Source organism: Neofelis nebulosa, chromosome 4 (assembly GCF_028018385.1).
Source record: "Neofelis nebulosa isolate mNeoNeb1 chromosome 4, mNeoNeb1.pri, whole genome shotgun sequence".
Taxonomy (NCBI): Eukaryota; Metazoa; Chordata; class Mammalia; order Carnivora; family Felidae; genus Neofelis; species Neofelis nebulosa.
In genome coordinates this window covers 143,921,665-143,947,801 of record NC_080785.1, presented here as the reverse complement: position 1 = coordinate 143,947,801, position 26,137 = coordinate 143,921,665, and the positions used below count along the sequence as shown (strand labels likewise).

General features: G+C 45.2%; 1 protein-coding gene across 1 annotated transcript; it reads right to left on the bottom strand.

Annotated features, from left to right (window-relative positions):
• Positions 1–481: 481 nt before the first annotated feature.
• On the bottom strand, positions 482–21,768 carry DNASE1L3 (deoxyribonuclease 1 like 3). Its single transcript, XM_058726410.1, has 8 exons — positions 21,513–21,768; positions 14,314–14,402; positions 10,786–10,893; positions 10,084–10,196; positions 7,274–7,386; positions 4,494–4,651; positions 959–1,055; positions 482–656 (listed from the first exon to the last, which is right to left on the bottom strand). The coding sequence occupies exons 1-8, from the start codon at positions 21,651–21,653 to the stop codon at positions 543–545; spliced, it is 933 nt and encodes a 310-aa protein (XP_058582393.1). The 5' UTR covers positions 21,654–21,768; the 3' UTR covers positions 482–542.
• Positions 21,769–26,137: the final 4,369 nt, after the last annotated feature.

Below are 26,137 nucleotides of genomic sequence, written 5' to 3'. Positions count from 1 at the left end.
GGGCATCCAAAAACTCTGGGCTCTCTCCAGATGGTGGTGGGAGCCCCCGCAGGGTATCGAAGCAGGGCTGGGAATGCAAGTGGGCTGTGGTCAGAATGGAATTTCAAAGGATGGCACTGGTGGTTACTGGGCTTGCTGAGTTGGAGGACAATTTGGAGGCAGGGAGGCCAGGTGGGATGGCCTTCATTCTTCATCCCCCTGAGACATGATCACCATCCTGACCTCGAAGGGGAGGGAACAGATTCCTCAAACAGATAATTGCCCAAATCCTAGGGTACAGTTGGGGCCTTGGCCTTTCTCGGGACTGTCCTTTTGGACTGCAAAAGACTCCAGTTTCCTTTTAGGTAAGTCAGGGGAGGTAGGAGCCCAAGAAGGGTAAGAGAAGACTGTCCTCCCAATTTGACTCAAGTCATATTAAATTCAAGTTGAAAAATGAAAGCAGTTGGACCAGACTTGTTTCCTGAGTGCAGGCAGAAGTTCATACCTGTTAAAGCTGTTTTATTTAGAAGCAAGAAATGGTTAATAAAATGGCATTCTTGTATCTAGGAGCGACGGGTCTTTTTCTTCCTTGGAGAGATAGATTTTTTGTTGGTGGCGAAGACCCTTGAAGATTGTAGTTTAAATTCAACTGGAAAGTGGTCGCTGACATCCAAGGCCTATAAAGAGAAAAAGGAGATAAATTTGGGGATTAGGAGACTCTCATTTTAGTGCTGAACAAATTCAGGTTCAAAGTGGGAAGACAAAAGGCCTAAAGTCACCCAACAGAACACACACTGGTGAGCATCATCCCTGGACCAGCTCAATCAGAAATTGAGACAGGTCTTCAAGTCACAGAATCATGGGCTTTGAGACTCAAGGTCCAATGGCCCAGTGTTGTGTCTCCAGTGGTGGCCTCAAAGGGTGACACCAACTCATCTTCCCAGGACAGTGGCACAGAAAGACAAGATGGCAGCTGTACCTCCTCTTTGGTCAACCCATAAGCTTTCTGGAAGTCAAAGGTTCTGTTTGATCCGTGAACAACAAAGCTGATGATCTCTTGTCCTCGAAGCACGATCCTGGAGAAGTGGAGGGAAGACAGTCACATTAATCCACCTTGTTGATTTCTGAGACCAACCAAATTTCCTGTTTGACATCTGGAATGGACTGAGAAGCCTGGCTCTTCTGAGTGATGTTCAAAGTGCAGACCTGGTGACCCTTAGGACAATGCCTCAGACTGGGAAATGGGACCAAGCCCTGCCGTGGCCCCATGGGCTCCAAAACAGTGTTTCCCTGTGTGGGCAGTTAGCCCTGATGGTGGAGGAGAAGATTATAAATGATACGTGGACACCACACCACGTACCGATGACTTGCATAGTGAGAATATTTTTCCCTTCACAGTTATTTTTCACTTTTCTTGATTTGATTATAGAGAAAGGTACCGGCTTATCTTTAATAACCCCCTAAGCTCCCATTTTGACCAAGACAGAGCAGGCTGGAGTCACCAAGCATTCTGCAAGCGAGAGAACTAAGGCAGAATTTAACATGGTTTGATTTTCACAGGGCTTATTTTTAGCTATTTTCAATTTACAACAAAGAATATTGTTTCTCACCTTAACATGAAATTTCCTTTAAAAATTAATTTATTTCATTAGAAATGAATGGACTTAAAGACAAATACAGACAAAAACCATAGTATGGTTGCTTTGGGGTGATAACAAACACCGGGAACATGGTAGCTAAATGAGTCTGGGAAACATGGACTCTAACGTATCCCAGGTGGAGTGACAAGTCGGGGTCTGCATGGCTCCAAACCACTGACTGAACAAGGACAAGGTGAGTCACACTGCCAGTTCATGCCTCTCCACCAAGCTTTCCCTGAGTCCGACCTGTGACTTGGTTTCCTGTGTTTGCTACCATACCACCGGGGTTAACTTTGAATTCAGTCCCCAAGTGAACTCTTCACCTTCGGCCGGAGATTTCTTAGAGCCATCCTTCAGACCCAGAGAGTAGAGAGCAACATCGTTAAGACCCCCATTTCTGACTCCTCCATATGTGTGCAGGCCATTGAAGTCTTTCCCGAGGTGTGGCACAGGCCAGCTCTTGACATCTTTTGTGTAGAGCAGAGCACAGCTCATGGGAGGTGTTCAATAAATATCTGAACACGGAACGGAGACTGGAATTGAGACCATTTCATTTTACTCTCCTTGTCAGAAATTTATATGCCTTTTTATTTTTTTTTATTTTTTTTTTTATTTTTTTATTTTTTTCAACGTTTTTAATTTATTTTTGGGACAGAGAGAGACAGAGCATGAACGGGGGAGGGGCAGAGAGAGAGGGAGACACAGAATCGGAAACAGGCTCCAGGCTCCGAGCCATCAGCCCAGAGCCTGACGCGGGGCTCGAACTCACGGACCGCGAGATCGTGACCTGGCTGAAGTCGGACGCTCAACCGACTGCGCCACCCAGGCGCCCCTATATGCCTTTTTAAAAAACCCTAAAAGATATACGCTTGTACGGAAAACAGAAAATTCAGAGCAGCAAAATGGGAAATTAAAAAAAAAAAAAAAGCACATGTAATCCTGCCATCCTTTGGCATATATGTGTATAAAACTGAGGTTCTTTCAGTAAACATCTTTTTTTGACCTGTCCCCCCACCCCACCCAATCTTACGTGAACATCTTTCCCTGTGATTCACTGTTCTCTGCTTCATTATTTTCAATCACCTCCCTCTTGTTGGTCAGGGGTGCAGAAGGTTCTTGACCTGCCCACGGTCAATGCACAACTGCATGTGAGTAGGCAGGTGGGTGAACAGGCTGGCGGGTGAGTGGCCTACTCCAACCAGCTTTGTTGGCAAGTGGTCAAAGTGAGAGAGAGGAGGCAGACACCTGTGAGCTTGGCCTCTTGTAACCCTCCTGCCTTGATGCCGCTTTCCCCAGTGCTAGGGCTGTTTCCACTCTTGAGAGCTGGAGCAGTGACTTCTGCAAAGGACACACCAGCCCTGAAAGCTCCAAGAGGAACAAAAGAGGTCATGGATGGAAATGAAAGCCAGACCTCAAAACTAGAGAAGTGAGAACAGCTGTCTTCTGGCAGAAGCCGTCTCCTGCTTCCTCGGAGGCAGGCTGAGCTCTGGGAACTGCGGTCACAGCAGATTTCCCAGCCTGCGGTCTCTGCTGTGGGTGGGGAGATCATGAACATGCACACAATTCAAGTGCCTTCCCCACCTCTCAGTTTAAGAAACAAAAGTGAGAGCTGATTGAAATTCCCCAGGGAGATGTTACAACTGTGAGAGAATGTTATCATTTACTTTTTTTTTTTTTTTCATTCAATCTCTACACCCAGTATGGGGCTTGAACTCACACCCCAGGATCAAGAGCCGAGTGCTCTACTCACTGAGCCAACCGGGAGCCCCGAGAATGCTATTATTTATAGGTATGTGTTTGCATTTAGGAATATATAACAGAAGTTTTTTTTTAATTTCTTTTTTAACATTTTATTTATTTTTGAGAGACTGAGCACAAGCAGGGGAGGGGCAGAGAAAAGACAGAGACAGAATCTGAAGCAGGCTCCAGGCTCCGAGCTGTTAGTACAGAGCCTGATGCAGGGCTCGAACCCACAAACTGTGAGATCATGACCTGAACCCAGGAACCTGTGAGATCATGATCTGAACCAAAGTCAGAGGGTTAACTGACTGAGCCACCCAGGCACCCCTGTAGCAAAAGTTTTAAAAAAGTAAGTACGCTGGGTGCCTGGGTGACTCGGTAGGTTAAGCCTCTGACTTTGACTCATGATCTCACAGCTCATAAGTTTGAGCCTCGCTCCAGGTGAGCCCCGCTGCTCTCTCTCTCTCTCCCTCTCCTTCTCTCACTTGTACCCTCTCTCTCAAAAAAAAAAAAAAAAAAAAAAAGTAAATACCTTTTTACTTACTCGTCTCATTTTTAGTTTTACCCTGAGGAATTCATAAATATATGCACAAAGTACATGTATAGAATGTTCACTTCAGCAGTGCTTGTACCAGGAAACTCTTGGTAATAACCTAAGCCCAATGACAGGGGATTTGAGTGAATGCATTGTGGTATGTCTTTGTGATGAAATAATTAACAGCCGGTGAATGTATGGAACGCTTACCATATGCCAGGCATTGTGTGAGAAGACATATACTACTTCATCTAATCCTCATCGTGGCTCCATGAATGAGGCATGACTGCAATCTCCATTTTACAGATGAGGAAGCAAAGACAGACATATGCACAGATACATGAAATGGTAGAGGCAGGATTTGAATCCAGACCTGTCTCACACCAAAGCCTGCACTAGCCACAGTTAAGCTGCAATTCTCAGGGCTCCCGGACACGGCCATGCAGTTTGCACACTGCACAAGTACCCAATGGCCGGGCCTGAAGTCTAATTGACTCAGCGCTGCAAGCCAGGTTCTTCCTCCGCCCAGAGCAAGGCACCTTTCCCGATGCATACCAAGCACTGGATGGGCTACCTGGAGTCAGGCAGGTGCCTCCTACCTGTCATATGCACAGTTGGTGCTCTCCTTGACTGTGGTGTCCTCTTGGTCCCCTATCAGCCAAACAAACCCGGGGTCAGTCCTCAAGCGGATGTTCTTCCAGGCCTTCTTGGGCACATAGCTACAGCCGGCGTTGAAGTCACCCATGAAAATGAAATTCTGAAAGACATTATTTGGAACCGTCACCTTGTATGTATTATTGCCAATGCTTTTGTTCAGAACTGCTAGCAATGGCCCCACCTCCCATACTCAGCAAACAACGGGGTCTGTTATGGCTAAATTGTGCCCTCCCCCCACCCCTACAAATTCGTATATTGAAGTCCTAACACACGATACCTTAGAATGTGACTGTATCTGGAGAAAGGCCTTCAAAGAGGTGACTAAGGTAAAATGAGGTTATAGGGGTGCCCCCTAATCCAATATGGCAGGTGTCCTCATAAAAAGAGATTGGGACACAGAGAGACATGGACAGAAGACCGTGGACAGAAGCCTCAGGAGAAACCAACCCTGTTGACACCTTGACCTTAGACATCCAGCTTCTAGGGCTGTGAGGGTATACATTTCTGTTGTTTAAGTCACCCAGTCTTTGGCTGCACTTGGCAAAGTAATACAAGGTCTTTTTCTTTCTTTCTTTTTTTTTTAGAGTTTAAAACTGAGTCACAGTTTTGATGAGTATTTGTCAGGGGAGAACGTACAAGGGAAGGTGTTCTCACTGGGAAGGAGGATGTTTGCTGTGGCCCTTCCCTCCTGTTCTTAGTCACTGTGTCCCTCTAATTCAGCTTGCGGAGTTAGGTGGGGATCAAAGAATCCAGCTCATTTATCTCCCTCAAATCTCTCTGGCTCAAACTACTGTAGAGGATAAACATATGGATGTACCAACGCCTTTTGTTTCCGAGCAGGACAGATGAATTTGGGTGGCTAATTTGACACCTTTGGCACCCTGCTTTTCTGTCCTATTGTTTGGAAGTTGGGAACTCACTCCTGTGGAAATTCTGTCTACTGAGGAAGTAGGAAGAGCCTGAAAGGAAGGAGGTGACAGAGTGAGTTGTCCACCCCTGCCCCGAGGCCACCAGCAGAACCTCCTGTCTTAGAAGTGTTTTTCCCTTCAGAGCTCTTGGAACAGGATTTTAATATTCCTCAATCCAGAGGAAGCGTCAGGTTTCCTTGCCAGTGCTGTTGTTTGGGGCTGTTGCTGACTTTAGAGTTTTCTTCAAAAACATTTTATTTTGACCTCAGAGACCATGGTTTTCCCTGAGATTGATGGGCGCGGCCGAGGTCAGAATGTCATCCTTAACCCGAGTGACCACCAGCTCCTATTGTTATAGGCATGATTTGCTGAGCATGTACTGCCTGTCAGGCCAAGCATTAAATGTTTCATAAAGTTTAAATTAAATCTCACAATAAACACTAGAAGGTAGAAGGAAAACAGGATAGAGGGATAAAGTGACAAGTTCTAGGCCACTCAACTTATGGGCTCAAGTGGTAAAGTCAAGAATTAAATCCTGATCTGTCTCACTGAAGGGCCCTCAGCACAAGACGGCCTTCTTGTTCACTCTTGTGCCACCGATGTCTCCCTAGTGCCTGACATGTAATGGATGCTCAGTAAATTCTTGTTGTGTGAATGAATGAATTCAGAATTTTAGGAATGGATGAGTCTTTCTCTTGTCTTGCTTTTTACAAATAAGCAATGAATTACACACTGGTGCTCTCCATGTCCTAGCTCTGTGTCCACACTTTCCTTGACTCATTTTGCAGTTTGAACAGTGGAACTGAGGAGGGGGGAAGGGGAGGTCACTGGAATCACATCCCAAAAGGAGGAAAGAGGAATGAGGAAGAGCCCTCTGGAACACTTCCATATTTGCCAAGAGCTTTCACAGGCCCTCATAGCCACAGCGGGTGACATCCCCGTTTTCCAGATGAGGCCGAGACGGATGGTGGATGTATTCCCTTTCTGTGAGAATAGCACCCCTTGATGATTTGGGAAACTACTTTCCTCCTTCACCCCAGTCTGTGAGATTGGGCTGAAGCTCACACTGATTTAACAAATCAGAGCTTCTTAACCAGAGCTGATCGCAGTGGTTGGTTCAGGGATGGATGAATGACCCAATCAGGGCCAATGGGACCCAATCCTGAGAAACTTATTGTATTGTGACACAGAAAATCTGTCTCAGACCACTGGGTCTGGAAGCTGCTGGTGGCCATCTTCCCTTCCCAAGGGTGGAGCCCACCCAGAGGAAAGGAAGGCAAAGAGATGGAAAGAAACAGACAAGCCAAGCCCTGATTACTTTGTCTGAGCCCTGGATCCAGCTATGCCTGAACTACTTCTGGACATTTTAGTCACATAAACCAATAAATTGCTCTTCATTTCATGAACCAATTTGAGAGTCATCACCTGCAGTGAAGGACTCTTGATCCCTCTGTGTCTCACTGTTCTCATTGCAGAGTGAGAATGAGGAAGGTAGTTACTTCATGGAGTTATTGGGAGGATTAAATCAACCTGTGCATGTTCAGCCTCAGTGTGGCCTGGCAATAGCTATTCACCCAGTGATTTTGGGCAGCCATTATTAGGGGAGCAGTGTACGAATTGCTGAGACCCACGTGGACAGTACCCAGGCAAATTTAGCAAGAAGGGTATTTAAGGCAGAGGTGAGGCTCTAAAATAGTGGGGGTCTGCACAGGTCCTGCCCCACCCCCCACCCTCCTGGGGAGTCCCTCATCCCTCCCCAGAACCATATTCTGCCTCTGCTAGACAGGAATTCAACAGACACAGAGGGTCATCACCTCCGCCTTCCAGCGATGTTTCATATCCGTGTAGACATCAGCCAGCTCATCAATCTCTTTAACAGAGGTCTCAGGGGTGGTGTGCAGGGGGACAATCACGAAGTCTTTGACAACTGAGGAACAGGAAAGAGGCAGAGGTCACACACTTCCCTGAACAGAGGAAGGTTCCATGAACACTGCTGAAGGGAAACAGACTGTCCCCCTAGAAGGCCCAGCCTGCATTGTCTGGGTCCCCTCATTTCTAGAGGGTCCAGCCGGTGGCTGAGATATGACTGTTCTTAGGATGATTAGGCCGGCATTTTCAGTACATGAAAGCCTCTTTTCTCCCACTCACCTGCAGAGCTAAAAGAAAGCCAGTAGACAGTACTGCTTGCTGGTATTGTGGGTGTTTTTATTTTCTCATTTTTTGAAAAATTATATTCTCTACTTTCTAAAAACTAATAATTCAAGCCTGTTTGGCTTTTGTACTAAAGAATAAAGTTTTTTCTAATTAAAAAAAAAAAAGGAGGCTTGTTAGTTTATGCTTCTTTTGTAATCAGGAAAAAAAAAAAACCCAAACATTATTTAAAAAAGAAAGTGGCCTTTTGTGAAATATCTGAAAACCTCCCCCCACCAGGAGGGACAGAGGGAGCCTTGGAACTGAGCCTCGCCCCCCTGGCAATGGAGCTGTTGTGCTCTGAATGCCTCTTCCCCCAGCTTTCCCTCATCCTGTGCCTGGGTCCCCAGGCCTACTCGGGAGCTAGGGGCTGTTGGGAATCACTGCTCAGGTCACACAATGGAAAGTCAGGACTCAGAGCCTGCAGCCTGTCTCCAGGACCCTGCACTTACCCACCAGCCTTATTTCTCACTCTTCTCAGGCCTCCACTCCACCCCCCAATCCTCTCTCTGGTCTCCCTACACATCCCAACTCCTTTCCACCTCTGAGCTTACTGGCACCTCCCCTCAGAATGGCCCTTTCCCCAGTCTTCTGTGACTGGCTTCTTCAGGTCACAACCCAATGTCACCTAAATTGGGTTGGTCCCTCACCCCACTATGGAATGCACCCTGCTTTTATTTCCTTTGTGCCCTGAGATTACTTGCTGTGCTTCTGAGTTTGGCCCACTGGAACCTGAGTTCTGTCTTGCTCACCCTCTTGGCTCCAGCACCTAGCACAGCACCTGGCACATGGGAGATGCTCAAAACTGTTGATTGAATACATGAATGAATGAATGAGTAAATGAATAAAAGGGAAAAAAGATAGATGAATGGCTAACTCTATCTTTAATCTCAAATACAGGGGACATAATGTTTCCTTGTACAAGATAGAAAATTCCAAACAGGAGGGCGCCTGGGTGGCTCAGTCGGTTAAGCGTCCAACTCTTGGTCTCAGCTTAGGCCATGATCTCATGGTTTGTGAGTTCAAGCCCTGCGTTGGGCTCTGCGCTGCCAGCACAGAGCAGAGCCTGCTTGGGATTCTGTCTCTAGGTCTCTCTGCCTTCCCCATCCATGCCCCTCCCCCTTGCTCTCTCAAAATAAATAAATTAAAAAAAACTCTAAACAGGGCATGGCTGAAGTGCCATCCTAGGGGAGGAGAGATAGAGAAGGGTGAAAAGGTGGAGGCCCAAGACAAACGGGTTTGTTTAGCAATGTTTAGCTGTGTGTAGCTGAAGACTCTCTCAGAGAAGAAATAATCACTTGGGGCGGGGGGCAGGGTGCTCTCCAAACACTGCTCTGGTCAGCTAAGTGTGAATTGTGTGCACGATGAAGCTATTACACATGCTCTCTGACGTGCATTTCTGTCCTAAATAGCCCCCAGATCCTTCTCTTCTTCTACTGGAAATTCCTCCACCTTTCTTCCATGTTGGTTTTCCTGAAGTACTAATTAGCCAGGGTGGGAATAGTTAACTTCATCGTTCAGGGTGTTTATATTTGTGTAGTATAAATTTGGGGGTACGTGCTCACATACATTTATTTATTTGGTCATTATCTGTCTTGCCTACTACAACATAGCTTCACTAGGGCAGGGGTTTTGTCTGCCTTGGTCAGTGCCTGGAACAGACCATGGCACGTAGTAGGTACTGAAAAGATATTGGATTCTATATCGCTTCAATCTGCAAATCAAATTAATTCTTGACTTTCCATTTCAAGATGCACTGTGGTTAAGAGTATGTGCTCCCAAGATAGTGGCTTGGGTTACAGCCCTGCTCATTCATGTCAAGAGCTGCTGGGTGACCTTGGACAAGTGACTCCACCTATTCGAACCTTGGCTTCTTCAAATGTAAAAGTGGAGACAATCCTAGGTCTTAACCTGCAGGGTGTTGCAAGGTTGCAGGAATCTGGCACTAATCAGGGATCAATACTTGTTAGTGGCTTATATAAGTGTAGTTGTTGTCAAAGTTAAGGGAGCAATCATTTGGATTTCCCCTCTATACCCAGTCCTTGGAGGACTTTGCCATGTCATTACTAGAGGCAGAGGGAGACTTTAGTTTGGGGTTCATTTCTGCTGGCCACCACTGCGATTTTTCAGAACGAAGCTATACTTGACTGCAACTCAAGAATTGCAGTAAATAATTTCCATCAGCCTAACTGCTCCAACAAGAGTGGAGTCACCACTGACTTCAGGTGCATTCTAAGGGAGGAGGTCTTGGCATTCTGAGAAGCCAGGCTGCATCCCTAACACTGAAGTATCAGACGTTCTCAATGGCCATCTCAAGTCTGATGCCTCCCTAACAATGCTGCATAAACCCTGGGACCCCCCGCTCACATCTGGGGCTATTGTCCATTCACGGGATCACAGGGAGGTTATTCACAACTGGTGCCTTGGGTCTCACCGGTGTAGCGTGACTGGAACCAGACCACAAAGGGTTCCCTGGAAAATACATCTGTGTCTCCAGCCTGATAGTCATGGTAGAGGTAGCGTTTCTTCACAGACAGTAGCTTTTCCCTAGGGGAGAAAAAATAGGAAGCACTTCCAGCTGAGTCAGTTGACGTCTTCATTCAAGAAGCAGAGACATGGCTTCATTAGCCCCCCAGGCAGGCTCTTGCCCTGCAAGGGATCTTTCACCCGAGAACGAGGCTCCATCTACTCTTCTCCATGGCCAGGACCCTTTGAAAGCTGGAGATCTGAGCAGTACCACTTATCTGGGGCACCCACAAGTTAATGTTCAGACTTAGAACAAATTACTGTAGGAAGAAGACAAAACTCTGAAGTTTCAGAGACAGCCATGCTGGGCAACTCAGGTTTCCATCCCTGGGCCAGGACTTGATGAGGGAGGATAAAGAACTCCTGACCCTCCTGACCAGACAGTCACTGACTCAACCAACAAATTAGGTGTTAGGAAGCTGCTTGTACTCTTTAGTTTGAAGAGGTAACGCTTTGCTTCAGAGTCAGTTTGACAGCAATTATTTTGATCAATATTGAGAACTGGTTAGAGGTCAACATTTGGTTTTGAAGAAAAGATAAGCATTTTGATTCAATTCACAGTCATCATTTATAAGTGAACCACATTCCAGGAAGCATAGGCTATACTCACTTGTAGAGAAAGGCATACTGCTCTTTATATGTGTTTCTTCCAAGGCGAGAGCTAATCACATAGTTGTACATTATGCCTTTTCTTGAATTTCTTGAATTTCTTGAATTTCTAAAATGCAGAGATTTTACATTATGCATCTTAAAAAATAAACATCCCCCTGTTGCATGTTCCCCTATCTTTACTCTGTATCCATATCACCAATGGCATCATGGAGAAGGGTTACCGTTCATCATAACCTTGGGGTCTAACAAGAAGGGCCACCATTGACTGGGAATGTGACATCTTCCAGGATCTTGACAGCCATTAACTCTTACCCTTAGAAGATGGGTACTGTTGTTACCCACCTTGTATAGTTTGCAGGTGCAGAGCTGGGATTTGAACTCAGATCCTACATACTCCAAATCCACACCCTTTGCCCTGCACCTGTGGGACATTATTGAGACCATAGAAGCTTCAGGCCAGAATCTGCTCCATATCTCACTCTGGTTCACGGCTGGGGCTGACCTCATACTTCCTGGTGGAGGAAACCTTATCAGGTCACCCCGTCCATGCACTACTGCTGAACATTTATCATATGCAGAATTCCTAGTAACGTTTTCATTGGACATTCACTCCTGCTCTGAAAACCCTCAAGCATTTTCTCACAAGTCCTAGAACTATGATTTCAGACCAGCTATTGTTTATGTTCTGGGGGCTGGCGATACAAATGTGAAGTCCCATTACCTCTACCCCTCATTTACACCAGGGAAACTTGACTCTCCATGTGTTTGCCAAACCTGCTGATAACTCACCCTGGGCAGTGCCTGGCATGGTCTAACCCATTTGCCCACAGAAAGATCTAGGGCATGTCTAAGCTATAGCATATTCTCAGGTTTAGTAGCAGAAGGAGCATTTAGGGCCCAACCTAGGCCCTACAGAAATTCCTAGGACTTTAGGTACATATTCTTTTTTTTTTTTTTTTTTAAGTTTATCTATCTTAAGAGAGAGAGAAAGAGAGAGAGAATCCTAAGTAGGCTCCTCAGTGTCAGTGCAGAGCCCAACTTGGGGCTTGATCCCACGAACCATGAGATCATGACCTGAACCGAAATCAAGAGTCAGACATTTCACCAACTGAACCATCAAGGTGCCACTAGATACATATTCTAAGGCAGGTCTGGCTACTGGGGCCTGAGGAACGTGGACGTTGGATTCCACCAGGCTTCCAGTTTGGGAAAGTTGACCTTGTTCTGAATCTAGCCTACCAAATTTTGGGTTGGCAAAATTCTTGCCGTGACTCAGCTGTGAGGTGACTAAGGCTCCTGTTGGCTTACGAGGGATAAGGGGACAAACAGGCCTGCTTCTGCCTGGAGTCAGTGGCATGGTCTAGGGGGGCTGGGACAACTGAGGCCAGTTGGGGTGGGAAGACTCAATCCAGGCTGGCTGTGGGGAGGGGCATAGAGCCCCTGTCCCCTCGTACTTCTGAAAACTGACCAGAGTCCCTCTAAGGAAAGCTCAGGAGGTTCAGAATAGAGCACCAGCTTTGGAGTCAGAAATGACCCAGGTTCAAAGGTAAGCTCCACGATTTACTGGCTGGGTGAACTTGGGCAAGTCCCTTCTCTCTGTTCCTCAGTTCCCTCAGCTATAAGGGAAACAGTAATAGTACCCACCCCACAAAGCTGTTGTGGGAGTGAATGAAATAGCACACGTAAATTGATTAACTGGATGCCTGGCATGTAGTTAGGGCACCGATGGCAGCTGTTACATGCGGCCCTTGGGACCATCATTTGTCATCATAATTTGCTTCCTTTTACTAGTAATAGACACCACCAGCCCTGACTGGTCACTGCTACAGACCAGGCACAGCCCAAACACTTATATGCAGGATTTAATCAGCACCACATTCCGGGAAGATGGGTTCCATTACCAGTCCCATTTTATACACAGGGAAAATGAGGTGCAAAGAGGGTGAGTAACTTGCCCGAAGTCATAGCAGAGTCAAAATCCAAACACAAGTGGTCTGAGTTGAGTGTAGGCGCCTGACCCTTGCACTAAACTCCCTTTTCCATCATCAAAGATCAGATCTGGAAAGAGAAGAGCTGCTGAGGCTGAATGGAGAAGCTCAGCCCAACTCCATATTTCCAGATGAGAAAATGAGCCCCGGAGAAGGGGGAACCAGCCCAGGGGACCCTCTGTGTGAAGGAGAGTGTCCAAGATTTCCTCCCAGGCTGAATGAGGCTGGATTGACCATTCATTTATTTAAAAAATAATAATAATAACAGGGGTACCAGGGTGGCTCAGTTGGTTAAGTGTCCAACTTTGGTTCAAGTCGCGATCTCACAGTTAGTAGGTTCGAGCCCCGTGTCAGGCTCTGTGCTAACAGCTCAGAGCTTGGAGCCTGCTTCGGATTCTGTGTCTCCCTCTCTCTCTGCCCCTGCCCTGCTTGCACTCTGTCTCTGTCTCTCAAAAAGTGAATAAACATTAACAAAATATTAAAAAAAAATAAAAATTTTAAGTTTATTTATTTTGGGAGAGAGAGAGAGTGCACAGGAGGGGCAGAGAGAGAGGGGGAGAGACAGAGATTCCCAAGCAGGCTTTGCACTGTGACAGTGTGGAACCCAATGCGGGGCTGACACTCACAAACAGGGAGATCATGGTCTAAGCCGAAATCAAGAGTCAGTTGCCCAACCAATCGAGCCACCCCGGTGCCCCTTGAATATGCCTTTTTAACTCACACTGGGATGATTTTCAGGTGGGTGGGTTTGCTGATTATTCTTTGAGAAAGAATATAAATCACAAATATAATCCAACGTAATTTAAAAATATTTGAGGACATTATCTTTTGGGGTTTTTTTTTGAAGTTGTAAAATCAGGCTTTTTGTAAGCTATTCAAATCATATAGAAATATATAAAATAAAAAGTAAATATTCTGCATTTCTTCACTGACTGCCTCCACAATGGTCCTCCAATCACACCCACTCCCCTGGCCCAGAAGTAACCACTATTAATGGTTTGGGCACATTCTTCCAGTCTTTCCTCTAGGCTCATGCAAACTCAAACACATGCTTATTCATGTAAGGTGTAATGTGATTACTAAAATGGGCTACTCTACCTACGGTTCTGAACCTGCTGTTTTCAATATACTGCAGCCATCTTTCCATGCTGGAATATTTAGCTCTAAGCTATTCTGTAGTGATCATGATTTTTAATGGCTACATCATATTCCAGCCTGCGGGCATACCATAGCTTCATATTTGCACTCAACCTTTTTTTTATAACAGTAGTTCTAAGCTCAGCCCCTTGTCCCTTTTGTTTCTCTCTCTGTCCTGGCTCCTCATCTGTTCCCTCTATTTACTTTATCATATTAAAACTAGCTGGTTGAAAGTTCTCAGGACTTTGGCTAATGGAGTTGGAAATGTGGGCAGTGTTGGTCATGTGACTTGGTAGTCAGGGTGAGTGCTGGCTTTCACCCTTGGTTCAATTCCTGAGGCTTTTCAGGTATCCTTGCAGTTGACCTTGAGTCTGCAGAGGGTCCAGGAGCCCCGTCTTTACCCATTTAGTCTGTCCATCAGCATGGGACAGATAATGTTGTTGCTGTCCTTGATTTCCATCAGGAGTATGATATCACAGCGTTTGATGACCTGTGAAGACAGAATTCCCAGGTGTTTCAGGCCATTTACTGCAAGTAATAAAATCTTTTATTGGGCACTTACTATGTTTTAGGTATAGGATTGGTGCTTTGTTAAAGTAATGAATTTTATCACTGAAATAAGTGAAGAACTTTGTGAGGCAGGTCGTATTTTGATGTCTATTTTATTTGATTAAAAAATTTATTTTTAGGGGTGCCTGGGTGGCTCAGTCGGTTAAGCATCCAACTTTGGCTCAGGTTGTGATCTCACGGTTCGTGAGTTCAAGCCCTGCGTTGGGCTCTGTGCTGACAGCTCAGAGCCTGGAGCCTGCTTCTGATTCTGTGTCTCCCTCTCTCTCTGCCCCTCCCCTGTTCATGTTCTGTCTCTCTCTGTCTCAAAAATAAAATAAAACATTAAAAATAATTTATTTTTAAGTAATCTCTACACCCAACGTGGGGATCGAACTCACCACTGACTGAGCCACCCAGGAGCCCCCCCCCCCAACACCTTTTAATGTTTATTTCTTTTCAGTTATGTCCGTTTTAAAGATGAGGAGCCTGGGGCTCCAGGAAAACCGAGTAAACTATCCAAAGTCACTCAGCTAGAAAATGGCCAAGGCAGAATGCAAATCTAGGCAATCTGAATCCAGAGCCTATGATCACATGTCCTATATCTTGTTTTTTTTTTTTTGCTTGAATAATCACCATAATAATAATAATAATAATAATAAATATTTCTTAAGCTCTTAGTACGTGAGAGGTGCCAGTATGGATATGGGTCTCCCCAGTTCACCTGGCAACAAAATAATAATAATAAAAATTACAAGGGCTAACATTTATTGTGAGCCTACCATAAGCCTCACCAACACTGTGAGAGAACTATGATTATTGGCTCACTAACCTCAGGAGAAAACCAGGCTCAGAGTGTTTGAGTGAAAAGTTTGAAGTCACACAGCCAGTATAGATGGTAGAGTCAGGATTTGAATTCGGGTTCTTGTGACTACAAAGCCTACCATGCTGTTAAAACATCAGGGAGAGCTGGGTCCTGCCACCGAGCCAGCTTGCTGATTTAGTCACTGGTCTCTGTCAGACCTTTCTGGAAGGCACTTTAAAGTATGTATCAAAAGTCTGGAGTATGTACTTACTCTTTGGCCTAGTTTTCCCCCTTTGAGGAAGGTCTTCTATTATAAAGAAATATCTACTACTTCTCTGCACCTCAGTGTCTTCATCTATAAATTGGAATGATGACAGTTATTCCCTCACAAGGTTGCTGGAGGATTAAATGGGTCCTTAGAACAGGGCTAGGCATTTGGAGCCACACACGAAATTATTATCGCTATTATTATTACTTGTACAGATCAAAGAGGAAGAGGCATTGCAATAGCACAACAAAAACTTGGAAACAACCTAAGTATCCCCAAATAGAAAAGCATTAAATGAAAGATGTTGTAAACATGGCATAGGACATTATGTAGCATTAAAAGTCATGTTTTAAAAGAATATTAACAACATGTGAAATACTTCCAATATAAAAGCAGAATACAAAACTGGTGATACAGGGCAGTCTCCATGCTGCAAAACAGATGCAGTTTTTAATTTTTTTTTTTAACATTTATTTATTTTTGAGAGACAGAGAGAGACACAGTGTGAACGGGGGAGGGGCAGAGAGAGAGGGAGACACAGAATCCGAAGCCGGCTCACAGCTGACAGCTGTGAACACATGTTCAAGTCCACGAACCATGAGATCATGACCTGAGCCGAAGTTAGACGCTTAACCAAGTGAGTCACCCAGGCACCCCCAGATGCAGTTTTATGTATTTATTTTTGCATAGAAAAATGCCCATAAAATGCCCTAAATGCCAATAGCTCTTATCTTCAAGTGATAGGGTAACAGCTGATATTTTTTTTCTTCTTTATATGCTTCTATATGTTCAAAGTAGTCCATAATGACCATTTTTAACTTAATAAAATTAAGTTAGAAATTAAAAGTTTTTAACTTAAAAAATAATACCTTTCTAATTTTAAAAAATTAAAGTGTTATTAAAAAAAGGAAACTGCTTGAGGATAAAGTAATTATGGGATTGGAGATGATGACCCCAATATTTATTAAGATATGACAGATGATGGGGCGCCTGGGTGGCTCAGTGGGTTAAGTGTCTGACTCTTGATTTCGGCTCAGGTCATGATCTCACAGCTCATGGGACTGAGCCCTGCTTCAAGCTCCACACTGAGCTACTCCACACCAAGCATGGAGCCTGCTTGGGATTCTCTTTCTCTGCCCCGCCCCCCAAGGGCCCCCTCGCGCATGCTCTCTATCCCTCTCTCTCTGCCCCGCCCCTGCGCCCGCACTCTCTCTTTCTCAAAAAAAAAAAAAAAAAAAAAAGTGACAGGTGAGAGTCTATTTAACATAAGTTAAATAAATTGTCTTACATAAAGTGCCTCATGTGGTGCCTGGCTTTATAAGTGTTAGCTCTTGTCATCAACTCATTAAATTTTTATAATAGTCCTTGGATGTTGGCCGTCTTGTTATCCCCATAGTATAATTGAGGACTCTGCCTCAGTGCAGTTAAGTAATGCGAACACCCTGTGAATGTGAATAATGGGATCATCCACTGCGGAGCCCTGCTTGACCACTATGTTCAACAACGGAGGAGATCCCCACATCCCCTGATTGCTCCTCCTCGGAGACCAAGGTCCCTTTTGAATGTAACCCATTGCCGCGGGACAAAAATGGCCAGAGTTCAGACTCCCTTTTCTGAGCAGAAGGGTTGAGCTTTTATTTTTTCGTTTTGTTTTGTTTTGTTTCTGAGAGAGAGAGAGAGAGCACAAGTGTGTGCTTGAGTGGGGGTGAGGGACAGAGAGAGGGAGAGAGAGAGAATCCCAAGCAGGCTCCATGCCTAGCTTGGAGCCCGATCCCATAACTCTGGGATCATGACCTGAGCCGAAATCAAGAGTTGGATACTCAAACAACTGAGCCACCCAGGCGTCCCTGAAGGGTTGAGCTTTTAGATTCCCTGTTTACAACCCTTTTGCCTCAATAACAAACGCTCTGGAGCCCCACATCTCCTTGATCTTGGCTCAGGTTATGATCTCAAGGTTTGTGAGATTGAGCCCCGCATCAGACTTTACTGACAGCAGAGAGCCTGCTTGGGATTCTCTCCCTCTCTTTACTCCTCTCTCTCAAGGTAAATAAACTTAAAACAATAATTTTGTTATAATTTTCTAATTATAAAAATAATGTTGCTTATTGTAGAAAATTTGGAAAATGTAGAAGACTATAAAAAATCACCTGATGACCTGTAAAGCCACCAGACACTTCTCATGTGATTTCTGTACTTATACATATTTACAAAATGGCATCAGAATAACTAGCCCGTTAGTTGAAAATATAGGCATCGAATCAAATGGCCTTGGATTCATGTCTTGACTCTATCCCTCACCAGCTGTGTGATCTTGAGCAAGTCACGAATGTTCCTTGAACCTCCAGATTCCTTATCTGTAAACTGGGACAGTACCCTCCTTATGGGATTGCCATAGAGATTAAAGGACATGATGGAAATAATACATTCAGTCTAGTCCCTGGCACAGAAAAGACGCTCAGCAAACAGTGGCAATATTTATTACACGGTTTGGGTCTTTTTTTTTTTTTTTTTAATCTCACATGACATTGTGAGCATTTTCCTCAGTTTTCAAATCCACCACTGATGTGTGTTTTCTCTGCCCCAATTTCAGGCCGGGGAAAAATAGATCCCCCCGGGCTCCATCTCCTCAGAATGAGGCTCCAAAGGTGAGGGCCCCCAGAAGGCCCTCCCAAACCTGAAACTCAAGATTTTCCTGAGGCTGCTGTTCACAGAGGGAGGGAGTAGGGATTGAGCATGGCCAGTAGTGAGGGGCTCCCAGCAGGTGGTGTGGTGAGTGGGGCTGGGGGGAAGGGAAGGGACACTCTGGAGAACTCTATGAACACTCTGGGGCCAGAGAAGCCTATTAAACCTTTTTTTGTGCCTCTGAACAGGGAGCAACCAGCATGGTGGGGAAAGAGCCCAGAGAGGGTCAGTTAGGCCTGGGTCCAAGCCCTTGTTCTTTTGCTCACTTGCTCCATGACGCCCAGGACAATGTACTCCTCCTCTCTGAATTCCAGTTGTCTCGTCTACAAAATGCAACCAGTGGGGCTGTGAGGCTGAACTTGGATACTGCGTGTGAAGGACCTGGCATACAGTAAGCAATCCTGAAATCATAATTATCATGTGCTGTGGGAGACAATGCCTCCCATGTCCACCATCTTATCCCCAGCGCGTGCCTCAGAGCAGCTGGCACGTGGTCTACCTTCACCGAGCGTTCATGGGCTGAACAGACTTCGCTCGTTAAGGACACAAACTGAAGAAGCAGACAGAAGCAGGCAGGGTTTGGCATCTGGAAAACTGCCCATGGTGCCAGCCAGCAAACCCAAGATGATGACGGCAGGCCTCCCTCACTCTCCAGCCTCCCTGATGAAGGTCATAATGACAACAGCGTGATGAAACTGGGCTCGTCTCTGAAGTGATAAATCCAGTATGGAAGAGTGGAAAACGCACCTCCACGAATATGGTTGGGTCATATGTTTGGACTTGATCCTTCCTCTTAACAGCTATGGAATCCTGGGTAAGTCACTTCTCTCTGAGTCTCTGTTTTCTGGATTACAAAGTGCGGGCAATGCCACCTATGTCATAATAAGAATATAACATTCCTGGGAATACCTAGGTGGTTCAGTCAGTTAAGAATCTGACTTCAGCTCAGGTCATGAGCTCATGGTTCATGGGTTCAAGCCCCACGTTGGGCTCTGTGCTGACATCTCAGAGCCTGGAACCTGCTTCAGATTTTGTGTCTCCCTCTGTCTCTGCCCCTCCCCTGATTGTGCTGTCTCTCTCTCAAAAATAAATGAATAAACATAAACATTAAAAAAAAAAAGAATATAAAATTCCTGGCCTATAGTAGGTACTTAGACATTAGCCCCTGTAAATATTACTTTCCTGAATGCCTGGGTTTGGGTTTTATTGTTTGTGCTCTCAATGGCTCTGGAGGTATTTGGGGATGACCTCTGATTACAGGATGGGCTTGCAACAATGGGGGAAAGTAAGGAGTCCTTGACAAAGACTTTTCCCATGCTTGGCGTTTGGTGTGATGGGCTGTCCATCCGTCAGCCCTGTAGGACACAGCCGCTCAGGGGAGGTGCTGAGTATAAGCCCCCAATAATGGAATCACCAAGGAACAAAAGATAGTCTTTTGTTCTCTTAAGACTCTGATGACATTGCCTGGATAGAATAAGTGAGGAAGGTAATGGGAACACAGTCGGTACCCGGGTTCCACGGGCCCTTGTGTGAGGAAGCAGGGAAAATAGTTTCCTCGTATGTCAAAGTTTCCTGTTGAGCCAGGGAGTCTCGGCTCCCACAGGCTTGGCATGGCTCTTCTGGCTGAACAACAATCTCTGGAAGGCGTTGGGTGCTGTCCAAAGGGCAGGGCCAACCAGGGAGAGGACCATGTAAGTAAGAGCAGAGCATGCCAGTCCTTGCTCTAATCCACTTTGTGTATTAATGCCAACAGTGGCAGCTCTGTGTGAGATCACCTGCCCACTCACGGGCTCTACCTTGATTTCTCTAGGCCAACTGGTGCTACAGGTTGTGTAAGGCCCACTTTCAGAAAGGCCCAGGGGCTCAGCGAGAAGGGAATTCCCGGGCTTGCTCACACAGCTGCCTGGTGGGATCTGACCCCAGAGCTCCTGGTGTTCCCACCATACCCTGGTGCCTCCAGGGGTTTCTAAGGTGATAATACCCAGACAGAGCCCTGGGAAAGGTTTCAGCTCCCAGCATCATCAAAAATAAATTAACCTGTAGGGTAAAGAGAGTCAAGCAACTCTAAAGAAATGTGAGCAGCATCTCCAGACATTGGTCATAATACCCACGGGAAGTCTTTTATATATATATATATATATATATATATATATATATATATGTGTGTGTGTGTGTGTATGTATGTATATATATGTATATATGCATATATATGTATATATATGTGTGTGTATACATATGTATGTACACACATATATATATATACACATATATGTAAATTTTTTATTGGTCTATTTATTTATTTTTGGAAGAGAGAGAGAACACAAGCAGGGGAGGGGCAGAGAGAGAGGGAGACACAGAATCCGAAGCAGGCTCCAGGCTCAGTGCAGAGCCTGACAGAGGGCTTGAACCCACAAACCATGAGATCATGACCTGAGCCAAAGTCAGACACTTAACTGGCTGAGCCACCCAGGCGCCCTGTGCAAGGGAAGTCTTATCTAAGTGGAGAGAAAGATAAGAATTGATAGTTGGGAAAAGGTTGATGAGGTGGGCAGTGAAGAAGGAAGAAGAGAGGGGTGTAGAGAGAAAGAAAGAAAGAAAAAAAGAAAAAAGAAAGAAAGAAAGAAAGAAAGAAAGATGGGAGGGAGAAGGAAGGAAAGAAATAAAGGGAGGAGAGTAAGAAAGAAAGAGAAAGAAAGAAAGAAAAAGAGAAAGAAAGAAAAGAGAAAAACGAAAAGCAACAAAACAGAATGAAAAAAAAAAGAAAGAAAGAAAGAAAGAAAAGAAGAGAGAAAAGAGTTAGCAAAAAAATCTGTGCTGCATTGATGGGTAAAAAGACCAGGCTGGGCTGGCCTCCCAGCTCTCCTCCACCTACCCACCCACCACCTATATGAGGTCACTTCACCTTTTGTTGTTCATTTCTTCGTGGGGATAAAAATCCTCCTTTTTAAGGGTGATGAAAGGAAATCACATATTTGCAGTGCCTGACAGGGGCGTTCAGTAACCGGGAGCCAGATACTGTTTTAGGGGCTTCACACGTGCCAACTCAAGCATTCCCCAAAACCGTCCTACAGGGAGGTACTGGCATTACCCTCACGTTCAGATGATGACATGAAGCCCAGAGAGGTGATGTGGTTACTGGAATTACTGCTGCCATTATTGTGACAAAATGCCAAGGCGGCTGCTACCTTCACCCCAGCGACTAACTTGAGTGGAACGTCTCCTGAGTCTCTTAAAGTCTGAACGCATCAGAGAGGGCGCGAGGGGGGTCCGGTGCTCTTTCTGACAGGAAAAGCTCTCACCTTCACGATGACATCCATGGCATTCTTGTTTTCCTTCTTGGCTTCCCCAAAGGACCTCACATTAAAGGAGCAGAGCCTCAGGGCCAGGGCACTGCTGGTGGAAAGGAGGAGAAGCAGGAGGAAGGTGGGCGGCTGAGGCATCCTGATGTTCCTCTGGCTTCAGAGAGAGGGCAGCGGTGTCTGGTGTGCGGGCTCTAGGCCACTACTTCAGGCTCAGCTGACTTATAAAGCCTGCAGATAACAGGAATTACTGGATTCCTTGTTGCTACTTTCACTTCTCTGAGGAACTGAAGATCATGGGTTTCATTCCCCAAGGAAATGGAGAAAAGGGGCTAGTCTTTGAGGAGCCCCTGTTTTTGTCACTCTGGTGAGGAAATCGGCCTGCGTAATTTGGGCACCATCCTCCGCAAAGTCACTCATATCCCAACCGGGAGCCAGCTGTGACATCTGGTCATCCGTCCTGTGGTGGCATGCCATCTGCCTTCTTTCCCTGAGAACTGATAATTCGGAAGCCATCTACCCCGGAGGGCAGCTGGGGTGCAGGAGCCTTCTGTGAGGGGGCAGTGAAGCGGGGGCTGGAGGGAAATCCTGCCAGGCTTTCTGTCCTCACTGGGATTTGGCAGCCAGCTGTCCCTGGACACACCCAGGCTCCAACTCTCTAATCACCCCGATGGGCGTTGTTAAGGTCAAGTCTAGTTTGAGTTACATAATTTTTTAAGGCAATTTTACTGTATACAGTTTAATACACCGCATGCTAGCAGTGTGTTCCCAAGAACAGCAACTACTAGCCTGCTAGAACGGGTCAGGAAAATGTGCTTGGACTTTAAGGATGAAGAGCCAGTTAAAGCCCCTAGAAAGATCCACAATTCAACCAGATATTGCTTTAATGTTTGTAAGAGCTGTATGACCCAGGAAAGGAAGGCTTTGTAAGAGCTGTAGGATTTTGACCTAAGTAAAATGAGTTTTGGAGATGTGGGCACGGAGACAGAAGATCTGAAATGCAAAATCCAATCAAGTTGTAAGCCCCGGTGAGCTTTGCAGACTTGGGCAAGGAAAATTCTTCTGTGAAGAAGGTGGGTAATGAGAATTGGAAGCCAGCATTGGGATCTCTGGACAACCCCCTCTTTGAAGTGATGGGTGGGTGGCTGTAGCCACAGAGAAAGGTGCAGATATAGAACTAACATACATCCAGTCAGCATCCTGGCCAAAATCTCTGACCAACCATGCCCAGGCAGGCTAAGGAGATAGCCCCAAAGAGCACATGGAGGGAAATAATGGTTTCCTGAGCTCCTGGTGAGACAAAGCTCTCTAGAGCCTGTAACAGGCCTCCTTAAATCTCTGGGGGAAATGGTGGTGATTGCCTGGCAAATAGGCATGTTACAACGAGAAGAAGATTTAGAATTAAGTGTGGTACATGCTTTTTGTGACTTTTAAGAAGGACTCTGTACATGCGTACATTTTATGAACGTGTAACGTGAGAGATTTTGGCCCGTTTAACCGACAATTTTTTAATTCCAACGTAAAATGTGCAATTAGGGGGATGGATCCAGATTCGTGACTTTAAATTGAAACCTTACTAAGGGTTTCCTACTAACCGTATGCACCGTTCTGAAACCTGTATGAGAATTTTGGGTTAACTATGTTTCCATAAGTTTAATTAATTAAAATTACTTAATATTTAGGGTCACCTGGCTGGCTTAGTTGGTGGAGTGTGCAACACTTGATCTCAGGATTATGGGTTCGAGCCCCGTATTGGGTGTAAAGACTCCTTAAAAATAAAAAAATCTTAAAAAAAAAGAATTAGTATTTTAAAAGATGGCTTTTTCATTAGTTCAGACAACTGAAGAAGTTTTCAAGGAAATGGAGTATATTAAATTTATAAAAGAAGTGTAAAATGTTTGAAAATGGATCTATGACCCCTTAAAAGTAATTAAGTTTGCCGAATATAGGGTTGGTTAAATTTAGCAAATAAAAACACTAGGTAAATGTGACTTTTAAATCATTCAGATTTAATTGGGCATCCTATCTTCTGTTTTATCTGGCAATCCTACCTGGGCTTATGAAAAGAATAAGAAATTTTATAAGCTGAACTTAAAAGCATGACATTTAAAAAAATGTTTATTTTTTTTATTTAAAAAAAAATTTTTTTAACATTTATTTATTTTTGAGACAGAGAGAAACAGAGCATGAACGGGGGAGGGGCAGAGAGAGAAGGAGACACAGAATCAGAAGCAGGCTCCAGGCTCCGAGCCATCAGCCCAGAGCCCGACACGGGGCTCGAACTCACGGACCGCAAGATCGTGACCTGAGCCGAAGTCAGACGCTTAACCGACTGAGCCACCCAGGCGCCCCAAAAAATGTTTATTTATTTTTGAGAGACAGAGAGACAGAGTGTGAGTGGGGGAAGGGCAGAGAAAGAGGGAGACACAGAATCCAAAGCAGGTTCCAGGCTCTGAGCTATCTGCACATGGGGCTGGAACCCACAAACCACGAGATCATGACCTGAGCCAAAGTTGGACACTTAACCGGCTGAGCCACCCAGGTGCCCCAAGGACGACATTTTCTAAGACAATAACAATCCTGTCAGGGTCCTGGAATAATGTTTAGTTGCTAGTATCAAAAGTAAGTTACCTGGGAGTGCCTGGCTGGCTCAGTCTATGGTGCATGCGACTCTTGGTCTTGGGGTTGGTTGGTTCGAGCCCCATGGTGGGTGCAGAGATTACTTAAAAATAAAATATTTTTAAAAAGTAAGCTAATCTGTAGGATGTGAGTCAACTAATCTGTGTTTGAATTTTTAACTTTGATCATTTGAATATTAATTTGAAAAATAAAGTAAACCTCTGAAGAGTGGTTTCTGCATATAGAAACTGCCCTTAAGGACTTAAAAAAAATCACCTGAACAGTCAGAAAACATTGACCCCATTCAGTAATTAGCACATTCACTGCGTGGAATCGGACTTAGAAAAAAAAAAAAAAGTACCTGGATTCTGGAAAGAAAATTGTAAGCCTCAAGTTTAACTGAAGCCAACTGGGTACAGGGGCTTGGCGGAGTGCTTTCTGTGTTTCATATCACTCAATACTCCTCTAAGCCCTTAAGCTATGCTTCCTCCATTTTATAGATGAGCAAACTGAGGTTTGGGCCCAAAGATACACAGCTAGCCCATTGGAGCTGGGTCATGAACTGAGTCACTCGGACTCCAGACCGGCCCTTCCCCCGCCAAACCAGGCACAGCAAAAACCTTAATAAGGAGCAAACACTGTAGGTGAGAGATGGGAAGGAAACCAAAGTAGGACTTTCACTTTTTACTGTAGACACTTGGGTATTGTTTGTTTGTTTAGTACTTAAAAAGGAAAAAAAAAGTACTAAACAGCTTTTTATTTTTTTTTTTAAACCGTTTAGACAATGCCGGTGGCAACATGTTTTCTGTCTTTGTGCAACTGAGCCAAGGAAAGGCAGCTTTCAACTGGCCCCAAGAGTCACTGATAACATGGAAGGGTCGGAGTGACCAGGCTGTACTGCAGGCTCAAGGAAAGGAGAAACCCCACACTCGTCCATCCTGTGCTGGGAATTGGGAGTTTGAGACAGTTCCTTCCAGGAGCCTAGAGCCCGGAGCCCAGAAGGAAAGGCAGACCCTGGCCTGACCAACGATGCACAGTTTGAAGTGTCCTTCCTACTACCACTTAGTGGCTATGGATGACATTTCCTGGGGCATGTACTTTCAACCACTAGTCTATAAGATGCTTCTAGGAAAAAGGACAAATATATATTACTTCTTCTTGGAGATTTATAACGCACATTAGCATCTTAAATGTTCTGAAAAGTTCTGCAATAAGGAAAGCTGCTTCACTGTACTGAAACAGGGCGTCCTGACTTTATTGTCCACAGAAACTTTTTCTTCATATAATTCCTTTCAATATCTCGAACAACGTCTGCCTTGGGAAATACCGTCCTAATGTGGCAGGGACAATCAGGTCCCCTCAAAGCCTTACACCCTCATCTTTGTTAATAAGCCCCTACTGAAGGGTCCCATGCATGTCATATGAATGGGTAGAAATGAGGATCAGGAGGTCAGACACATGGTCCCAAACATCACTGGGAGCCACAGCCATCCACCATGGACCCTGATGGGACAGGAGTCAGTGTGGGGCAATAACACTGGGAAAAAGATGGAAGGCAAGGTGGAGACTTCAGGAGGAGTGAACGTGTACAGGCTGAGTAACAGAAAGTAACAAAAGTAGCAAAAAAAAAAAAAACAAGGGGCTTGTGGGAAAGTCCCCACTCCTGGCGGGGGGGGGGGGGGGGGGGGGATAAGCCACATGACCCAAACAGGTGTTTCCAGTGACTAATGTCACTCTTTATCTAGTAATAAATGAGCCCTAGCAATAGTCTTGTAGTGCATGCAAATTGCTCCTGTTATCACATTTCACAGTCAGCTTCCCTCACCCCAACTGTGAGGGGAGGCGCCTTATTTAAATTTGCTTAATCATGACACACCTCACCTTTGTATGATGATTTACAAATGATGAAGCAGGCTCTGGGTTTTGACCTCACCAGGTTCTTCCACACAAGGCTGTTCCTGGACCTCAAACAAGTCCTTTACTTTCCGAAGAACAGGGCTCAGGGC